Genomic DNA, 22,654 nt, shown 5'->3' with positions numbered 1-22,654 from the left:
TGTCTTAGGGTAAGAGTGCTTAACTCCCATTTTCATAAATCACTTAAGCACTCTTGAAGATTTTGTCCCTAGCCTACTTTGACTAATCCATTGTGGACAACATCCTGTCTGCTTGAATACAATTGTAAAGAGTCAAATTAGCTAAGTTTTTTAGGTTAGGCAAGCCCTATGAGAATACTCAAATTGTTAAAACTGTGCAAAGTCTGTGTAAAACTGAACACAACTTTCAGTTTTAGGTTTATATCCACAAATTCACTGAAAAGGTCTTCATAAAAAAACACAAAAGATTGTCAGACAAAAAGCCTCAACTTTAAGTCTAATATTGAGCCCCAAATCACTTAAATTATGGGTTTTTTTTAAATATTACCTAAGAGACTCTATCATCCGAGAAGCGATTTTCTTCCGACGCATCATACTGAACACCCAGATTCGACTAATCCCACAGATAGCAGGCTCAGGAGAAGTCGAGCAGCACCAGGCTTTTTGTCGCTCAAATATGATTTTCTCATTTTCTGAACTAACTTCTGGAATCTTCTCTTCTATAACTCTATAGCCCTGCAGATAATGTCAAACTTTAACAGCACGATTCATAACTCCAAATGTATTAGTAATGCTTGTGTAAGATAATCCATTCTGCTGTAAACAAACACTTCAGTTACACATATCTTCTTTGATGACGGGGCATAGCATGTTAATACATGTTATCTCACAGTCTCAATGCACAGTCAAACTGTGGAACTCACTGCCAGGGGATGTTGTGAAAGTATAACTGGGTTAAAAAAAAGAATTAGATAATTTCATGGAGGATAGGTCCATCAATGACTATAAGCCAAGATGGCCAGGGACAACCCCATCCTCCGAGTGTCCCTAAGCCTCTAACTGCCAGAACCTGGGATGGGATGACAGGGGACAGATCACTTCATAATAGCCTTGTTCTGTTAATTCCCTCTGGCACACCTGGCACCAGCCACTGTCAGAAGACAGAATACTGAGCTAAATGGACCACTGGTCTGAGGCAGTATCGCCATTATTACATTTCACAACTTTAGTTTCAATTCTGTCCCCTTAATTTCAAAACTAGGATAGAAGAATAAAAGTATCAGGGAGATTTCATGTATGGAGTTTCTTTGGTTTAGCTCCCCAATTGAATGTGATAGCAGTGAACAAAATTTATTAATAGTAAGGTAGCCATTAAATTGCATTAAACTTTTATTTTTTAGATTTTGGGGGTTTTTTTTTTTGTTCCCTGGCCACAATCCTGGAGTACTTTTTGGGAGGGTTAGGGTGTCCCTATTACCACAAGTCTGTAAGATCAGGGCTTAAGTACATGGAGACATGAATAATTACATTTTGAAAATGCTTATGATGGAAAAGTCTTTATCTGTCTGATAAAAATTACCTTAGTAAGATCTCTTTTAATAACAGAGTTGTGAGTATTTTCTGTCCCTAGAGGAGTACCTTTGTACAGGACCACATGGTGTAGGATAGAGACTGCTAAATGCTGGGATTTCCAGTAGATGGTAGAATCCCTGAGTTTAGCTGTCACAAATAAAATCCTGAACACCTTAAAATGGGATCATATTAGACATTAATGGCCAGACCTGAATTTTAACTACCTCTGTTGCTCTAGAGTGTCTAAAAACTATAATTGGTCATTCAACACTGAATCCCTAGTTTGCACCTCTAGAATTTGATCACTTACCGACTGGATATGTTCTGCAATTAAACAACCAGTCACTTTTTTGTCATTAGAAATAAAGAGAAGGGTCTTTGTTCTAGAATAGCACATGAGCGGAGCCTGTTGGAATCCCAGGTCATTGTCTACCATCTCTCTAATCTCTTCAACCTGTCAAAATAATAAATTAAAATTAACACACAGTAGAAGAGCTACATATAGATATACCACCCAACAAGAACTGCTACATGTTTATGGAAAGGTTCTAAACATATTAAACAGATTGGAAGTGTTATTTTTCCAGAAGTTTGAAGAATTACTCTAGAAGTAATATATGAAAGATAGCTATATGAATCTATTTAAAGAATGTTTAATTGCAAATATTAAATTAGACTTCTTTTGGTGTTAAGTCTTGTCCATTATCATGAATGTCTTTTAGGCCGGGAAACAGGATTCCTAAAATTAAGTGCAAACTTTGCTGGATTAGGCCAGTAAATGTCCTAATCAAGCGCCATTACAACTCTCAGATCCTAATTTTAGATGAAAGACATTTTTTAATCTCAGAAAAATCAGACAACTCTCCCTCTAAGTCTGAATGTGAAGAGCAGGAATGGATTAGCAGACAAGATATGAACACAAAGCTGGCAATTTTGAGTTGACTGCATACTTCAGATAAGAATATTAGTAACATCAAAAATTCCAATACTATCTATACACATTTAATTTTAAGCTAACCTAAGACATTATCTGTCAAGACTAGAATTCAAGAATAACTTTCACAAAGATGATATTATTGGTTCCATCTCCTAATCCAAGATAAGTAGAAGTTGCAGTTTTATAAACCAGACCTGAATTACTGCCAAACAATCTGATTTCCAGTATTAAATGTACAAAATATTTGAAGTCACCAGTAATGAGTGATAAGAATTTTAGACTTCTCTCTCAGCTTTAAGACTTCTTGTACTTTGCACAAAAGTTTGTTGGGTCTTAAAAGATACTCTAGCAAACTAATCAGGAGTTTGAAATGACTGACTGTCCCTCTCTGTTAGAATACATCTACACAGCAAAGAAAAACCCACAGCTGGCCCATGCCAGCTGACTCAGGCTCGTAGAGCTTGGGCTGCGGGGCCATTTCATTAATGTATAGACTTCTAGGCTTGGATTGGAGCCTGAGCTCTGAGACCCTCCCACCCTGCAAAGTCCCAGGGCCTGGGCTAGAGCCCAAGCCTAGAAGCCTACACAGGAATGAACTAGACCTGCAGCCTGAGTCAGCTGACACAAGACTGTCGCAGGTTTTTCTTTGCAGTGTAGGGACACCTCTAGAGGCTAAAAAGCAACTGATAAACAAGCAGGCAATATGCAAAAGTCTTACCTTAATGTTATACTAAAACTGAGATTTTAATCTCAAAGAAACCAGGTAGTTCAGTGTAAAGTACAGCATTTCATGTGATGACAATGTAAGCAGTAAGAGTAGTGCATATGTACATTTACTGTAGATGAGACATACTAATTTAGAAAATTCTGTCTCAGTTTTTCATTAGGATCATACTAATAGTTTTGACACACTAGAGTGGAGAGCTACGGTTATCATGGGACTCTAATTTCCTGACTTGTGCAATTAAATTCTCAACCTTACATATTTTTCTTTCAGGACGATCAGTCATCAACACAATTCATTAAAAATTAGTAAGTGGGGGAGAAGTGTAACCAAAGCTGCAGGAAAAGGTGCCATAGAAAATGCTATCTAGAGCACAAAAAACATACATATGTTCCATCACTAATATCCCTAAAGGTCTCCCATTGATACACTGAACGGGGTAAAACCAGCTCAAGTTCATGAAATTTGAGCAAGCACCCTCTTTTTTTGTTGTAGTATTCTCTGAAGTCCTTGGAAATGAGCTAACAGAAGCAGTAATCACAGGTCTTACGCTTAATATTGTGGAGCACTACTGCTATGCCAAAAGGCAAGTCATAAATTGTAATAATTCCTTGCTTGTAATATTTTTATCAGTTTAAACATGAATTAAAAATTTGTTAAAGATCTACTTCACAAGTCAAAAGCTATTCCTTCAACCTAACCAAGTCACAACTTCTTGAATATTTTGCTACTACTAGAAATGTAAAATCACAATGAAATAAAATTACTTCTAATCATTGCCCAAATCAGATACTTGAATACTCATTATGACAATTTGTCCAACTGCAAGTTTACAGGTATTAGAAAATTTTGTAGAACATGATAAAGAAAAAAGGTAACAGATTTTGATACTAAAAGATTTTTGATACTATGTTACAATTAATTTCAGTCTTAAATCCAAGAGAGATTCATCTAAATTTAGATTGCATGATCTGAACTACAATTAAATTCACTATGTGCATGTCAGTCTTCATTCTTAGAATATGTATTTCAAAAGTTTTTAAACCTAGTATTAAAAAGGTTAGATTTATATTTAAATGTGGTATTTCAGTTTAGCAGGCTTAAAACTTCAATGACATTTTACAAAAGCGTTGTTTTTCTCTTCTGGTGTTTCGGAACCAGCTGCTAATCTCAAAGGCTGGATTGGTCAGTTGTTCCACATGCAAAACTCGAGTTGAAACCAACAAAGAGTCTGTAATATATATCAATTGCAGATCAAGCCCCTATGATAATTTCTTGGAAGTAAAATAATGCAATTTCTCATAACTCCCCCCTTCTCGTAACTCTATTAATCAACTACAGACTACCCTTAGTGTCATGATCAAAGGGCTTCATGTAGGATAGGGTGAATACATAGAGCTGAATTATTTGATGTGCCACATTTGGACTTGGTGCAGTTGGGGAATGAGGGAAGGTGGTAACCCTAAACCTGCACTGAAGTGTTCTGATAGTTTTGGCATCAAAGAAAAGACTTCATAATGAAGTAAGTAAGTTTAACACCATTGTTCTCCTTACAAAAAAAAATATTGTGCAGGACAGAGTATACTTTGTAAGAAATTAAATAACTTCAATGTACCTTTTTAAGTGCATACTTTGGATCATCAGGAAGAACCATTATTATCTTCCCATCAGGATATTCAGCCAAAATTCTCTCTTTCTTCCATCCCTAAGTAAAACAAACATTTATCTATACTGTGTATAATTCTTTTACAACCAGAAAAGTGACATACATATCAATATATCTAGCCTGTGCAAACCTATGCAATAACTAATTAGTGATAGTTTACTGGTGAACAACCTGATCAGTCAGCCTTATTTATCCACACAATAGGCATAATGCAGTATCACTCAATGCAACATTCTGTATACCAACCATATCCAGACACATCTCATGAAACTTTTATTTTAAAATTTCCAAATGGGTGATTTTTTTTTTTTTTTTGCAAGACTGTAGTTCAAACTAAATTTTCAGGATTAACAAACTCACTCAACTGATATAACTGATTTCCCAACCTACAAGAAATATATTTTCCAGAGTCCAGAAATGGAAATAAATTAAGTTTTTATTTTTAAAAATTCTTTAACACGGTTACCTCCACAAATACACACTCAGTTTTAAAGTTCTGGCATGCGAAAGACCTCCAGGAGGTTTTAAATGAACTGATTGGCATGCAGTTGCCCAAAACTTAAGGAACAGGGTTTTTTGATGTTATGATCATAAACTATCAAAGCCACAAGAAGGAGACTATAAAAAGTATTATAACTACCTTCTAAGAATCTAATGGGGAAGGAGGCTACGTTGTGTGTATCTGAAGTTAAACATACTCAAAAAAATAGAGGTAATTAATTCTTCTTCAGATCCACACTCATGATGATTAATGAGCAGAACCTGCATGGAAAAAAACAAACAAAAAAGCCACTTAAATCTAGTAAGATGGGACAGATCCAGAAATTAGAAATCGAGTTGCTTTGACGGGATTCTGAAAATATTGAATACAAAAGAAATGAGGAACACTTAACTAGCTGACCTGTAAGTCTCACACAAAGCACCTTTATGTAAAAAGCCTTTGAAGAACCAATACAGATGGAACGATTTTCTCAGTGACATGTACCATCCGGCTTAAGTAAAATTTTACCTGACTAAAAAGCAAACAACTGGATTTGGCACTAACAATGCCACATGTACTGCCAAAACAGGACAAGTTTCAGAAGGGTTATTTCTACTTCATTTTTTAATTATCTTGATACTTTCAACCCCTCTTTCCCAAACAAGATGCAAGATGACACTTTTAGAAACAACTGGTATCACAGATTTTCACTTGATGCCAACAGTGAAAACTGGCACAAGAGGGCTCGTTAGAACATATGCGGTTCCCAAATGATGCTACTGCTGAAAACTAGTATCACAGGGATGTCATGCACAAGTTTAGTTTCAATCCTGCCACCTTCCCCCCTCAATGATAGCACTGAATACCAACAGAAAGGGGCAGGCCAGTTGAATGATGGTAAAATTCTGCTGCTGGGGCACAGTAAACAGCATTATTATGGCACTAGGGTAGTGGAACAGCAGCACTTGTGAGAACTTGATCTCCAGTTAGAGCAAATATAAAGTCTCCTAGATGAAGCAGGGATTAAGCCATCATCTGTTTTTTGGTGTCTCACTTCAATCTCCCACAGCTTCCATCACCTACTCCTGACCAACTGAGAATGTCACTCAGAAGGTGTAAGTAACATAACAAGAATCCTACCAAAACAGCATCCAGAGTGCTGTTATCCAAACACAAAGATGCAGCCTTATATTTTTGGTAAAGTCACAGAGGGCATTCTAACTAGAGTCGGTCAGCTATTTTCCATCAAAATGAAAGTTTGACATAAGTAGAAAAAAAATATGAAAATTATATTTTCAGAACAGCTCTTTCAAATGAGTACCGTCTAACTATGAGGAGGGGGCAGAGGGAAATGTACATTTCATGTTGCCTCATTCTGCTGCCACTGCTTTCAGGACAAGTAATATTTTAATAGCATGACTCATCTACAGTGGAGAATTCAATAAAATCAGCAGGAATTAAATCATGAAGGACAAATGAAGCTCTCTCTAAATATTTTCAGGATTCTTTTTTAAATTGATTTTACTGTTTCTCTTATTTTCTGATTTTTTTAAAAAAGGAACTGAATATATTTTAGTACAAAATAGTCAGTCTGTTTTCAGCACTGCCACTATTCATTTCCAAATTCCAGAGGCTTATAATTCAGCCACAAAGGTACAATTAGGGCTGAAAACTTGTATTTTAAAGTCTTACCATGCCAACACCTTATGAGTGTTCAAAGAAAGATTTATAATTAATACAATTTTATAGCAGAGGGTAGAAAGCAAGTTTAAAAATAAAAGGAGTACTTGTGGCACCTTAGAGACTAACCAATTTATTTGAGCATAAGTTTTCGTGAGCTACTGCTCACTTCATCGGATGCATTCATGTTCCGAAAGCTTATGCTCAAATAAATTGGTTAGTCTCTAAGGTACCACAAGTACACCTTTTCTTTTTGTGAATACAGACTAACACGGCTGCTACTCTGAAACCTGTCAAGTTTTAAAATGTTTCCACATTTTGATTTTTGGAGTTAGCTGTGGGCTTTTCCAAAAGTTAATAGGTTTAAACAAATATCTTTTGTCAACATTCCTATTGTTGTTCATGCTATTGTAAGGAACAAGCCACATTTTTTCATTATATAGTGTTGACAGAAACACACCAAAAGAGGTCAAGGTGCTGGTATTATTCTCAGATTAAAGCTTCCAATCAGTAATAATTTATCAAATTAAATATCTGAAAATATATCCAATACGATTTTAATGACGGTATCTTGTATGCATTTTGAGGGCATATTTTTCTTTAAAGAAAACACACCTACCTACACCCATATTAAAATACAATTAAGTGAAAATGTGGCTTCAAAGATCAAATTGCAATGCATTTGCATCACAAGCAGCTGAAGGGAGGAGTCCTTGAACTAAAGATAGAACACACAGAATAACATATTAAAATTAAAGTACTTGTGCTCTTCTACAAAAAGGGCAAAGGTAACATATCTGCAGATGTAAACACATTTTGTAATATGCTATTGTAGAGACATTAGGAAGTTGGCTTTTCTTCTCTCATTTTTATTTACATTCCTTTTAAGGCATCCATTTTGTCAAGCCCAAATTTTACTTAATTTTATAGTAGTACAAGGTGTTTAGAATGAACAAACAAATCTAAATTTAATATTAATGTCTGTAAGAAATAGAAACTTCTTCCTATATGCCTATCAACAAGCATTCGTTCTGCATAGTCAGGGAAAAGGGCATGATCACAGCATATTGTACCACATGTGAAAACTCCAGTGATTCAAAACTGCACCATTAGAAATCACAACTATAAAGTTGTAAAGGTGCAAATATAAACCTGTTTGCAGTGCCCAAACCAGCACTTCTTCCAACTGCTGCAACACTAGTGCCTGATGGGTATCTATCCTGTAGTTCTCAGCACAGATCCTCAAAGAAGGGGTTTGAGAGACAGTAGCAGTCCACAGGTGGAGAGGTGGCGGACAAAAGATTTTTCAGTTTGAACCATACAAATTATTTTTCATTTAATATGTGTTTTGTAATTTAAAATGGAATCATTATTGCACTAAAATTCTAATTTTTTAATATAGACTGAAAATGGTCTGCATCTTAATAAAACAGAAAATTTGTACACAGAATTATAGACCCAAATATTCAAAACAAGAAATTGTTCAGAACTACAGGAAATATTGCAAATTGCAGCATTATGGTACTGTGCAGGGAACACTAGTTGTAATGTTGTGGCTTTAGGGCATCATTTTATTTACACTAGGTGCACAGTGACAATATAAAATACAATTGTGAGCTCTGCTCAAAGCAAGTGCAGTTTCGATGGTGCTAGCAACTTGTGCGTGCTTTGTAAGCACTTGTGAGTACATGTGTGATGTTATCCGATTAAACTATGACCATGCAAACCATTGCTGCTACCACTGTTATATAATTGCAGCGAATCTTACACATAGTATGACACATGGCCAGAAAGGGTTAAGCAGCTTGCAGGCTAAATAACCCAGAGCCAACCTTTAGAGATGTTAGAAAGTATGCAAGTGGTCATTAGGGCCATTCCATGCTAGATAGGCTAGAACTTTGAAGTGAAAACCTGTATTGTTACAGAATTAGAGGTAATACTAATTGTGTGTGTGTACATGGTTAACATTAAACCAGATACAAGTAAACAGACCGTTCCTGTCTGTCACTATAGCTATTAATTCAGAGATCAAAAGAGAATAAATATTAAGATGAATCTTGGGTGCAATAATGTCATTGTCTATATGTCTTTTTGAAGTTTGTGATAGACTGCCTGATGGATAAATTGCTCTATGTTAACTTGTGTAACTAATTACTGGTGGTGCTTAGGAAATAAGCCTCCATAATTGCCTATTGTTCGAAGTACTCCAACCTGTCAACTGTATAAAAAGGGCTTGGCTCCTAATCCTTTTTATCTCAGATCCGCTTGAGGCTTCATGAAGGGGAAGCGTAAGCTACAAGGCTGAGATCCCAGTCCTGACTGGACCACCCGGAATATAAACATTGCACTATAACCTATGGACTAATTCTGAAAGAACTCTTTGCATCTACAAAGCTCACCATTTCTGCTATGACTTTGAACCTCAAGAATTGTACTCATGTCTGTATGTACACTGATCTTTTAACCAATACTCTCTCTTTTCTAATAAATTTTAGTTTAGTTAATAAAAATTGGCTGTCAGTGAATATTTGGATATGACCTGAATATTCATTAACCTGGGAGGTAATGTGTCCGATCCTTTGGGACTAGTAGAACTTTTTTATATGATGAATAAGATTTTCAGTAATCCTCATCATATTTGACTTGGGTGTCTGGGTGGAGGCATGAGGCTGGGTTACTTTAAGGGAACTGTGTTGTTGGCTTCTGGGTAACCAGTGGGGTATTACAGAAGCTGTTTTGTGCTGGTTTGGTAAATCTAAATATTGGATTATCCACCAGTTTTGGGGATTGTCTGCCCCGTTCTTTGCAGTTCACCCTTATTAAGTGACCTCAGTTGGCTCCCCTGGGACTCCGGTCATAACATGAATGGCGTTACTAGCATAGCAAGTGTCTACTGTGGCATTACGCCCCATATACTTAACAATATTATATGAGTATGGCATAGTTGTGATGTATTTTGTGCAAGATAGAGGCATGTGAGATATCACTGAAAAGGTTATTATTTACCGAATAGGATTATCCTACTTGTATGCATGTATCATTTTGGTATCTGAAGTTAGGATAACTTTCTATGCCTCTATTACAAATGTGTTTACACCTGGGGAAAAGACTGTCAGTCTAGATGGCTGGCTGGGAAGGGCTAGTAGGGAGAACAATAGCTCTTAGAAGAATCTAATCTCCCACCAGGGAGCCTTCCTGAGAACACTACAAACAGCCTCTGAGTCATGGCTGCTGTGACCCTACAGGGACATGTGACCAAGTCACCTGATACTGGACTCCATCTTGGAATACCAGTGCTTTTCCACTGACCAGACGTGGGAACCAAGCTTGGACACAAAGGGTTCCCGCCCTATGCAAAAGCTATTTAAGGCAGGGGAGTGACATTGAGGTTCTTCACTGACCCCCCACCCTAAAGAGACTCTTGGAAACACCTGAGGAACAAGGACTGAACTGGGGGGAGGGACTGCTAGAGCCAGGCTAGAGGGGTTTCTAGCCTGTGAAAGGAATACCTTTTAAGCTGCAAGCAAGGGCAGCTGACCCATTAAAAAAATCTCTACAACCAGCTTAAATCATCTTGTAGGGTGAGAAATTGCTACTCATATCCAATCTCTTAATATATTAAGCTTAGATTGCATTTTTGTTTATTTGCTCAGTAATCTGCTTGTTATCCCTTTTAATCACTTAAAATATATCTTTTGTAGTTAATATACTGGTTTTAGACAAGGCAAAAACAAATGTATGTGGGAGTCATAACTTGGAGCAAAAAACTGTGTATATTCCTCTCCACATTGAAGGAGGGGACAAATGAGCTTATTTTGTACAGTTCCTCCGTGCAGCACAAGACAGTGTAATTTTGGGTTTACCCTCCAAAGAGGGGTGTGCACTTGAGTAGCTGGGCAGTTCCTTAGCTGAAGCCTTCCCATACAGAGCTGATCTCAGCATCTGTATGTAGCTGCAGCTGGGTGGGTCCCTACCTGTATGTGTGCTAGAGGGAGCTTGAGGGCCTGTCACAGCAGAACAGTGAAGGGAGCCCAGGTTGGTTGGCCAGGTGGGCTCAGTGGTAGCATAGTACCAGGTGGCATCCTGGGGGAAACCAGTCACAGTCTGCAATGCCAAAATTCTCTAATATAGACTTGCCTTTAAAGCATGTAAGCTAAGAACACAGTAGAATGCATTAACTCTGAATTTCCCAAGTTCATATAAATTGAAAAATGCAATAAGATTCCAAAAATTGTTTGTGCCATGTAAGAATGGCCATACTGGATCAGACCAAAGGTCCAAAGTATCCTGTCTACCGACAGTGGCCAATACCAGAGAGAGTGAACCTAACAGGTAATGATCAAGTGATGTCTCTCCTGCCATCCATCTCTACCCTCTGACAAACAGAGGCTAGGGCCACCATTCCTTACCCATCCTGGCTAATAGCCATTAGTGGACTTAACCTCCATGAATTTATCCAGTTCTCTTTTAAACCCTGATATAGTCCTAGCCTTCACAACCTCCTCAGGCAAGGAGTTCCACAGGCTGACTGTGCGCTGAGTGAAGAAGAACTTCCTTTTATTTGTTTTAAATCTGCTGCCCATTAATTTCATTTAGCGGCCCCTAGTTCTTATATTATAGGAACAAGTAAATAACTTCCTTATTCACTTTCTCCACACCACTCTGATTTTATATACCTCTATCATATCTCCCCTTAGTCTCCTCTTCTCCAAGCTGAAAAGTCCTAGCCTCTTTAATCTCTCCTCATATCGGACCCCTTCCAACCCCCTAATCATTTTAGTTGCCTTTCCTGAACCTTTTCTAATGCCAGTATATCTTTTTTGATTTGAGGGGACCTCATCATCTGTATGCAAGTATTCAAGATGTGGGCGTACCATGGATTTATATAAGGGCAATAAGACATTCTCCATCTTACTCTCTATCCCTTTTTTAATGATTCCGAACATCCCGTTTGCTTTTTTGACTGCCCCTGCACACAGTGTGGACATCTTCAGAGAACTATCAACGATAACTCCAAGATCTTTTTCCAGATTAGTTGTAGCTAAATTAGCCCCTATCATATTGTATGTATAGATTCATAGATATTAAGGTCAAAAGGGACCATTATGATCATCTAGTCTGACCTCCTGCACAATGCAGGCCACAGAATCTCATCCACCCACTCCTGCGAAAAACCTTTCACTTATGTCTGAGCTACTGAAGTCCTCAAATCGTGGTTCAAAGACTTCAAGAAACAGAGAATCCTCCAGCAAGTGACCCGTGCCCCATGCTACAAAGGAAGGCAAAAAACCTCCAGGGCCTCTTCCAATCTGCCCTGGAGGAAAATTCCTTCCCGACCCAAAATATGGCGATCATTATGAGCATATGGGCAAGATTCACCAGCCCGATACCCAGGAAAGAATTCTCTGTAGTAACTCAGATCCCACCCCATCTAACATCCCAGCACAGGCCATTGGGCCTATTTACCATGAATATTGTAGTTGGGGTTATTTTTTCCAATGTACATTGCTTTACATTTATCTACATTAAATTTCATTTGCCATTTTGTTGCCCAATCACTTAGTTTGGTGAGATCTTTTTGAAGTTCTTCACAGACTGCTTTGGTCTTAACTATGTTGAGCAGTTTAGTATCATCTGCAAGCTTTGCCACCTCACTGTTTACTCCTTTCTCCAGATCATTTATGAATAAAGTTGAATAGGATTGGCCCTAGGACTGACCCTTGGGGAACACCACTAGTTACCCCTCTCCATTCTGAAAATTTACTATTTATTTCTATCCTTTGTTCCCTGTCTTTTAACCAGTTCTCAATCCATGAAAGGATCTTCCCTCTTATCCCATGACAACTTAATTTACCTCTGGTGAGGGACCTTGTCAAAGGCTTTCTGGAAATCTAAGTACACTATGTCTACTGGATCCCCCTTGTCCACATGTTTGTTGACCCCCTCAAAGAGCTCTAATAGATTAGCAAGACATGATCTCCCTTTACAGAAACCATGTTGACTTTTGCGCAACAATTTATGTTCTTCTACGTGTCTGACAATTTTATTCTTTCCTATGGTTTCAAGGAATTTGCCCAGTACTGATGTTAGACTTACCACTCTAATTGCCAGGATCACCTTTAGAGCTCTTCTTAAATATTGGCATTACATTAGCTATCTTCCAGTTATTGGGTACAGTAGCTGATTTAAAGGACAGGTTACAAACCATAGTTAACAGTTCTGCAATTTCACATTTGAGTTCTTTCAGTACTCTTGGGTGAATGCCCTCTAGTCCCTGTGACTTGTTACTGTTAAGTTTCTCAATTAATTCCAAAACCTCCTCTAGTGACACTTCAATCTGTGACAGTTCCTCAGATTTGTCACCTATAGAAGATGGCTCAGGTTTGGGAATCTCCCTGACATCCTCAGCTGTGAAGACTGAAGCAAAGAATTAATTTAGATTCTCTGAGATGACTATCGTCTTTAAGTGCTCCTTTTGTATTGTGATCGTCCAGGGGCCCTCCTGGTTGTTTAGCAAGCTTCCTGCTTCTGATATACTTAAACATTTTGTTATTACCTTTTAAGTTTTTGGCTAGCTGTTCTTAAAACTCCTTTTTGGCTTTTCTTATTACATTTTTACATTTAATTTGGCAGTGTTTATGCTGCTTTCTATTTACCTCACTAGGATTTAACTTCCACTTTTTCAAAGATGCCTTTTTATTTCTCACTGCTTCTTTTACATGGTTGTTAAGCCACGGTGGCTCTTTTTTAGTTCTTTTACTGTGTTGTTTAATTTGGGTTATACATTTACGTTGAGCCTCTACTATGATGTCTTTGTAAAGTGTCCATGCACATGATCTTGACTTGTCTACAAAAATAGGTTCCCAAAAAAATTTGCCCTGAAAAGCAGATGATGTACTCAGATTCTTCTTGAAAATATTTAGTTATGGATGAAAGAAGTCACTCGATACTGTTCAATTCTGGTAAGGAACTTCACAAGTTCTTTTCTTGATTATGCCTTTAACAGGAATGTCTTTCTGAAATTAAATTCTAACAGTGAACCTTTGTACATTGCATCTTTGACACTTTGTGAAGATGGCAAAGTAACAGCGTCTATTGCTTAGAGTGCAGAACTGAAATAAGGTGACCTGGATTTCTATTTCCAGCTCTGCCACTGATTGAGTGACCTTGGCCAAGTCACAACTTCTTTGCCTTCATACCCTCACCTGTAAAATGAGGTGTTACCTCTTAAGGGATGTTGAGATTTTGATTGTAGAATACTTCATCACCCTTCATCCAAGAATCGTAAGTACACAGTATATCAGAGGTTAAAATAAAATTAAGACATTTTTAGAACAGTAAAAGAAAGGTGATATCAAATAGCATGAGCTATCCTATTTGAAATATCAGCAAGTCTTATTCTCCGCTGAGTGTCTATCCTCATACTCAAGGATTCAGCATGGTTAAGAGAAAACGTAAGTCTGCTGTTTACCTCCATCTTATGAAGATAAATGTTCAGTTTTATCTTCAGTAACAATATCCTATTAAATTCCCAAATTCCAAAAGAGATATTAAAAATGCTTTAAGCCAATAGCCATTACAAACAGTCTTAAGTCTTGTCCTTGGGGTCTGGTTACCCTAAGAATTATGAGCATGGATTCTGAGATATATTCCCAGCAGTAAACAGTGATTTACACTTACTATTCAGACTAGACGTGATCCAAGACACCTTCTCCCTACACAGTCATGCCTGAGTCATAGTCCTACTGCAACTAGAGATGGACTTCATGTGAAAAAATATTGTGATCATGTAATTAGAGATGGTATCACAGAGCACTGAATTCAGGTTGTCTGTGCAACTTTAATTCTGCCATCTCCTAACTTCTGAGTGCTTGACTTTGCTACCTTAATAATGTTATTTTAAACACAGAAGAGTGTGTGTGCGCGCACGCGTGTGTAATTTCCTAGTTTAAGAAAACTGAAAGAAAGAAAAAAAAAACAGAAATTCCATCCTGTGGCATATCAACATCTCCACTGATCATTGAGAGAGCCAGAACCTTTAAATTCATCACACAGACCTGTGCCATTTGAGCTAACGGAGTAACTGATAGTAGTAGTACGTTGACATCCTCTATGTTGACAAGCACTGCAAGAGACACTTTACAAGTGGGTTTCACAGATATGTGTTGACAGCAGAAGAATGGTAAGTCTCTAGAATCCAGAGTTCCATTCCAGACTCTGTGCTTTAGTGGGAGCAGACTCCTCTATCATCTTAGCTACCCAGTCCCCATTCCAGTCTTGTCTTCCCCCATCCATGGCTCCTTGTCTCAGTTCCATTCTCCTCACCTCTATAATTCTAGTCTTCATTCCTCAGACTTCTCATCCCAATACCCAGCACATTCTAGGTTCACCCCTCCAAACTCAATGCCCAAGACCAAGCCTCCCCCCCTGCACTTTAAGTCTCGGTTTCCTGTGTTGCAGCTCCACAGCCAGTCACTTCCCTGCTTCCTGCCCACATTTCCCATCCCTACTGCCTCAGTGCCCAGTATCCCACCACCACACTTGGTTCCTTATCCCAATCTTTGTCCAGACAGTTCCAGTTCTCCCCTCCACACCCTGGCTCTTTGTCACCTCTGTATCTTCTTCCACTGGTTCTCAGTCTCCTCACCTGGCTTCCTGTTCCTGTCTCCCACTCCCAATTCATCATCCCTGTTTCCCTCTCCTCAAAAAAAAAAAAAAGAAAAAGAAAACCTCTTCCCCCCTCTGCCCCCCCCACCCCCCCAAAATCTACTACCTCTGCCTTTCCCACAGCCCAACTCTTGGCCACTGTGCTTTTGCATCAGGCAGTTTCCTCCTCCACGCTGCCTGGGTCAAGTTGGGGGAGGAGGGAGTATCACTGAGACCACAGGAGAACATGTCTCAGTTCAGGTACCTGGACCCAGAGCCAGCACAGCCTCAAGTAGCCTAGAGCTACAGGGAAAAGACTGCTCAGTGCTTGAACACAAAAACCAGTGCTGACAGAATCTTGAGAATTTAGCTACTAAAATTTAAGGAACCTCATAGTGAGCATGTGTGCGCTGCCATTTTTCAAACGCTTATAACTTGGCAAGTTTGGGCAGATTTTCATGGGGATGGCAAAAAGTACACCCTCACACAAAGGCCACACACTGTGCCAAATTCTGAATCTATATTCAAAAGAATAATGGCACTAGAGCTTTTCGAAAAAGGTCATTAGAATTTAGCATGGGCAAAACAACTTATTTTTCCCTAGCCTTGTTCTCAGAAATTGCTGAACCATTTTGGCTGAAGTTCTCCAAAAAATTTTCAGTCTGAGGCAGACACCCAGCCTGGAAAAATTTCAGCCCAATTTGTTAGTTTGGCAAGTTAAAAGCAACTGAAAACAGAGCTTTATAACAGGGGCTAGTAGCATTGCCTATAATGATCAGTAATTTTGAACACAATAACTGGAACTCTGATCAATATTATTCTAAAGTTGTGAAGTCTTTGGAGAATACACAAGACTTAAATCTCTTCCTAAAAGTCAAGACGACACAGAGTTGAAAGGAACTAAAAAAAAAAGTAAATGTTTCGTTTACCTCATTAAAATGAAAGTTGTGTCAACGACTACAACAAAAAACTTCATATTTGCCTTTTGAAATGAAAGAGTTATATTTAAGGCAAAAAGCAAGTATTCTTGTCTTGCATAAAATAAGATTTAACCTGGACTTGAAAAATCCATATGCCAGTAGTGAGTAAAAGCCTTCCTTGGGAACTGGAGAGAGAATGCACCTAAAGCCATCAATATTTACAGAATTCAGGGTCTCCTGGAAAAATACTTTCAGCACTTCTGGGTGCAAAAAACAATCTTTAAAATATGAACCAAAGCAATGTTAGCTTCTTTACTCTGCAGACAAATGGTACCACTGTCTCTACTGTTCAGTTTTCTCCAAGTAGTAGCCAAGTGAAATTGGCAAGATACTAATCAGTGCCACAGCTGTTATTCAGAACCTTGAAGGCAGCCATGAAACTGGGGAAAAAAAAAATAAATATCCCTCTGCTACTACTTGAGAAACTATGAACAGTAGCAATGCAGTTAGTCACGGGAGGATGACCCTTAAATAAAATTAAAAAAAAACAAAAAACAAAAAACCATACACCACACAAAAAATAAAGAGGGACTGACCTATGGAGGATAGATGAACAGACAAACCACCTTTTGCAGCAGTCAAAAGGCCATGAGGCTTAGAGCAGCAAAGACACCTCCTGCCCCAACAATAGGCAGGAAGCTTTAGGGTGGGAAAGCAGAAGCGAGACCTTCTTTCTCCTTCTGTGAGTTGTGCAGCTTTTGGTTCTCCCAATGTATTAGATCCTGGGTTCTCAAGAGGTTATCAATCTGACAAATTTTCTAATATCTCACAGTGAGACATCACAGGGTAAAACTTGTGAGTGGTGGTGGAGTGGAAGCAGGTGTCTTGAGATACTGCCCTCCCCATAATGTTAGATGGAAAAATAAAGTTGAGAACCACCGTATTAGACAATTAACAGGGGACTGATACAAAGATGGAGACTGTAAACAGGCATCAGAGACTGGCTTCCAGCACCTTGCCTTTCTTATCAGGGGTGGATTTCTCATCAAGACTATTACGTGGACCTTGTTGTTTGCTTTCCCTCTCCCTTTTTCCAATCTGGCTAGTAGAATTAGCCCTGTGACTAGGAGAAATCTGGTAATTTTGGTCAAATCTTGGCCTAACTCCTTCGGAAGATAGAGGGGAAAAAAAAATACATGAGTGAGCGACCAAGTGTGTGCATGTGTGCAGGCACCCAGGACAAGCTTCTGGGAGAGAGTGTTTCATCATAATATTTGCCTCTTCAAATAGGCTTGAGATGGACTAAAATATTTGCTTTAAACATAGTTTAGATTCTTTTAATGAGGACAACTTTTCATACAAACTAAAGAAAGCATCAGAATGAAAATGGTCTCAGTTAACTGCAAGAAGAGGTTCTATAATAAAATTTTTAAAAAAATCTTTAATCATAAAAAGGAACCAGCCACCACATGGGGAAATAAGAGGACATCTGTGGCCATGTGGTAGCTCAACTGTGGCCTGTTCTGAGCGATTTTAAAGTACTCTTGGGAATTGTACACTGTGTCCTGAATAGGACAGATCTGTCAAAGGAAACTAGATGAACAGCAGCCAGGAAGCAATTTTAGGAGAAGAATCATGTTTCAGAGTTTAGCTGATGATAGCAAGGGGCTTAATTTATTCTCTTATTCATCTGCTGATTGGCCAAAAGTACGTGGAAGACAAAATTTTCTTTAAAAAGAAAAAAAAAAGAGAGACTGTCTACTTTCATGGTCACATCATCGTAGCAGCAGGTGCTAGCATGCTAGTTTGCACATTTTTTCTTTCCTATCTGTTTGAGATTTTATTGAGAAAGATGTTCAGTATCATCCCAAGGTAGATAGGGAAGGAAGAGAGAAAGTGTAGCTTTACTTTTCTCCCTAACAATCAGCCTGATAAATTTTCTCATGTCTCCCACTGAGTCATCACAGGGTGAAGGATCTGCACAGTGGAGGAATGGAGGAATACTTGAGATACTACCCTTAAAAGTAAAATCAGGCTCCAACATGAGCAAGGATAACGCTGCTTAAGGATCACGTGCAAAATGACTGAAGAACTAATGAAATGTCATCACCGTTTTCAAGAGAGTGAAAGATTAGCAATTTAAAGGGTGAAGAGATCTTTAATCAATGTTTAAAACTCTGATTTTGTTACTGCCTATTTAATTTAAATGATTAACTTTTGGAGAAAGTTAGTTTCAATGCTGACAACTTACATTAACATGCAGCAGTTGACAATATATACCCTGAGTTGTCACTCTCTCCAGAAGTTATCTAGAAAAACTAAGATGAGCAAAAGTTGACTTTTCTGATATTTCTAGAATCAGAAATGTCAACATTTCAGGCTCTCTTTAGACATCAAAGCAGAATAAAAAAAAAGGCAAAAAGGCCAATTTTGAAAAAAATCCTTTCAAGACACCTTCATAGATGTTTCTATCACAGCCATCATTATAGTATACTGAATCTACCCAGAACACCAAGCCCACATGAAGCCTGGAAGAGAAGAAATAGAATGGCCAGTAAAATGCAAGTGTGGGTTATAACAACTACAATGAAGAGCATGTATTCATTCAGTTCTAAATTAAATTTCCCATTGTTTGGCCAACTATAGATTTGGTTAAGCATTTTTCAACTAAAAATAAGGGAGGAAATGTCAGACATTCACAAAACTATTTCTCTTGTTTTCAACTCTATATTATATTAATGTATTACATAAAATCATCATCCCAGTTGCCATAGTATCTGTTATTCTATATTCATCTTTAGAAATGACTTGAGGAGCCACAACCGGAGTCTCTCAGTTTCAGAGAGATAAGATGTTGTTCTCACTCACTAGGAGGTGCAGGCAAAAATAGCATGCTTGGGTGCAATTTATGTAAAGCTTTTACACAGCCATAAGCCACCTTTCTAAACACCTTGTCTGCAGCATATTTAAAAATTCTAGCCCTTTTCTTTCCATTTTTTTTTAAATAAACTCTAGCTTTTGAACTTTTTCATTGTAAATTACAAAGTTATTCTGAAAGGGAGAAGAAACTGCCTTAAAAACCACTTACATGCATACCAGTCTTATCCTAGAGACATCTGTGATAGCAAGGAAAGGAAGGTATATCAGCTGTTCCAACTCTCATCATTCTTAAAGCATTTTAAATTATTTGTTCACTTCCTCAGAAATTCCTACCAAGTCCCCCAATACCACCTGAAGCTATACATCACCAATGCGCTAGCGGCTGTGAATGGCTACAGGACTAGTCTATAAACTGCTGTTCAAAGGATTTAATTTAGTCTTTCCTCATTTGTTCTTATCAGTTTCATTCCCACACCTGTTTCCATTTGTCCATAAAAATGCTCTTCCACCAAGGCAATCAAAGCATTTCAAAACCAGATGTGCCTCAGTAGCCTTTGTGCTGTTTGCTACAGTATCTATACTACTACACCAGACAAGACAAAGAATCCTGGGAAATATCCGAGACCCAAAAATTCTTTAAGATGACTAATTGACGGATTTACTATGGACAAATTGGAATAAGCAGGAAAACAGGTATTAGGTTGCCTTCTATCACAGTCTCTACCTATCCATCCCCTTCAATTTGCCTAATGCTTTTCAGAAAAGATTTTCTAAGATGTTTGGGATTCAGCCAGCCAACTAAGAAAAGAATTAAACAAGTCCTCAATATTTGGCAATAATTGTTTAAAGTGACTAGATGGCTTCAAAGGATTAGGAATGGATCTTTTTCAGACCACTGATTCAAACTCAGATCAGGATTTAATAGTAGTCTAATTGCTGTTTAGTACCTATATAAAATGAATTGGGGGCCTCAGTTCAATTATCCTGGAGGTCTTATCTACTTGCGTGTAGAATACTGAAGGTAACATGCGTGATAAACAAAAAAAAAACAAAAAAAAAAACAAAAACAGACTTTATAGATTCTGTCCTGATTTCAGATACTTGAACAAGTTTTGAAAGTAGCTGATTTTACAAAATATTTATCTGAAATTGTACAACACTTCAAGCTTGTGTTTTAAACATGAGTTGACTCAACCATACCTATTATGCGTAAGTAGAGTATGAAATGTGCAGTTATAATTTTAATTATCCTGTTAAAAATAGTAGTCTATTCTCTAAAGTTTTAATACACTGTAATGCTATGCTCAAAGTTCCAAGATATTCCAACTCTGAATCACTGATATTAATTTAACATAGCCAATATAAAAAAAAGTGAATTAGAAGTCATCTGGATGGCATTCTAAAGACAATGATCTCCCCAACTAGTTCTTATGCCAAATGTTGTAGCAATACCAATTATACCAAAAGCTAAATTTAACAAAACTTTAAAAATAGTGATACATGACTTTATTTTCCCTACAAAACAATACAGAAATACAAGGAAGGGATAAAACTGAACGGGAACGTTGCTACCATGATAATCAATTTTTATAGGTGACTTTTTACCATGAGCGAGGCTCCCTTAACAAAAATAATGTTTACCACAGATGAATTTATCATTTACTGTGATATTTTACGAGTTTATTAAAAGTAATCTGAATTGCATTTGACGTACAGCAAGGAAAACAAAGCTTATTACTGTTTAAAAAGACATGAAGTTCTCTTACCACATATTTTACAGCACTTATGAATTGGTTGTGGAAGAGCAGATGTTGAGTTTCATCCTCTGGATTTGATGCCGTGTAAAGCATTCCACAAATATTACAGGAAATAGCGCCAAATCTTTTCTGTCCTGCATCCTATTTAAAAAAAATTATATATACTGCTCAATATACAGTTAACAGCAGAAATGTTTCATAGCTAGATATGTAATTCACAAACATATGCACATGTATATTCTTCCCTGAGGCTAAAAGGAAGTGGGGAAGAAGGAAAAAAAAAAGTAGTATACTAAATATATAGTGACCGGAAGTCTACCCTCCAATGGCCAGCACACAAGCAGAGTTACAGCAGAGGCCATAGACTAAAGACACATTAAGACAACTTCTCCCCCACCCAAAAAAAGTGTTAATTGTAGCTCTTCCAGGTTAGAGTTAAGACACAGTAGCAGGACCACATGAAGAAACATTGACTGCTCACCTTTTCTTTCAAAAAAAATTAAGACAATGACCTCTTTACCTACTTTGCTGCCTACAGAGAGTTTAGCTATCATGTATTAAAAATAATAATAATAATTACTCTGTTGTTCCCTATGCTTTAACTCCTGTCTGACCTTAGATAGCGAGCTTCTTGAGCATGGACCATCATGTCCTGAGTGCCTGAAAAGCATCTAGCAAACTGTAGGCACTACCATTAAAAAAAACAAAACACAAAAAACCCAACACACACTACAACACACAACAAAAACACCTAACGGTTATGGAAATAAGCATTAGAGGAACAGTAGTACACATTATGTCTTGGCATTGTATTTCAAATTTCTACGGTGATAATTTAATTTCAAAATATTTAACAAATTAATGTATCTGGTACTGTGTTTTTCCATTTCCCTTCCTCTTCCCTTCTCCCAAAGTAGCATTTTATATATAACAAATCATATGCACCAGTTAAGAATATACCCCTTGCCCAGAAATCTAAAGATTCTTAACTTTATCATTTGTATTTGTATCTTTGTATTGTCTTGTTTTCCCTAATACTGTAAAAAAGTCCCATATAAAAAGGAACACTCAGTAATTTTGTTCTGACATTTAATCTTATTACTATTTTGTAATCTATTACAAAATTCATTTAGCACACAGACAATTCAGTATTTGTTTTGCAATTTGCTGATTAAACAAGTATTATTCATTATGAAGAGTACAAAGAACTAGGAATCAACACAATTAATGCCTAACAGGGAATAAGACCTTAAGTACAGGGTCTTAGTTCAAATAAACAAAGTAATTCACATGGACGAAGGCTGTTCCAAAGAACAGATGTATATATTGATAAGGTTGGAAACTTATCTTTGGCTAATATATATGTTTTGGTTTAAAAAGAATCAAACCTGTATTTGGACTTTGTTTAAAGTGTGTATGAGAAAGGTAATGGATTATAAAACACACAAGCTTAAAAATGGAGTTTAGCTAGGTAGACATTACACACAATATGGAATCCAATTACCATAGTATATAGTAAACAATACTACATAAGTAAAAGGGAATTTTCTAGGGAAAATTTTTAGTGATGT

The 22,654-nt window shown here is 37.5% G+C and overlaps 1 protein-coding gene across 10 annotated transcripts in view; it reads right to left on the bottom strand.

Annotated features, from left to right (window-relative positions):
* Window positions 1–22,654, bottom strand: part of ESCO1 (establishment of sister chromatid cohesion N-acetyltransferase 1) — a 65,884-nt gene that overhangs the window by 11,444 nt on the left and 31,786 nt on the right. For 6 of the 10 annotated variants that reach the window (XR_012157246.2, XM_073331416.2, XM_073331415.2 and 3 more), the window contains 4 exons: window positions 21,093–21,224; window positions 4,669–4,758; window positions 1,703–1,846; window positions 368–555 (listed from right to left, as the gene is read on the bottom strand). Coding sequence is in view for 9 of the 10 variants with exons in the window: in XM_073331416.2 (XP_073187517.2) it covers window positions 368–555; window positions 1,703–1,846; window positions 4,669–4,758; window positions 21,093–21,224 (554 nt within the window). In the remaining variant the exon portion in view is untranslated. Of the gene's footprint in view, window positions 1–367; window positions 556–1,702; window positions 1,847–4,668; window positions 4,759–5,359; window positions 5,482–21,092; window positions 21,225–22,654 lie in introns of those variants that run through there. The other 4 variants (XM_073331418.2, XM_073331419.2, XM_073331420.2 and 1 more) reach the window with 4 other exon arrangements.

The sequence above is a fragment of the Lepidochelys kempii genome, chromosome 2 (genome assembly GCF_965140285.1).
Source record: "Lepidochelys kempii isolate rLepKem1 chromosome 2, rLepKem1.hap1, whole genome shotgun sequence".
NCBI lineage: Eukaryota > Metazoa > Chordata > Testudines > Cheloniidae > Lepidochelys > Lepidochelys kempii.
The sequence above is the reverse complement of the archived record's forward strand: the minus strand, read 5'-3'. Positions and strand labels throughout refer to the sequence as shown.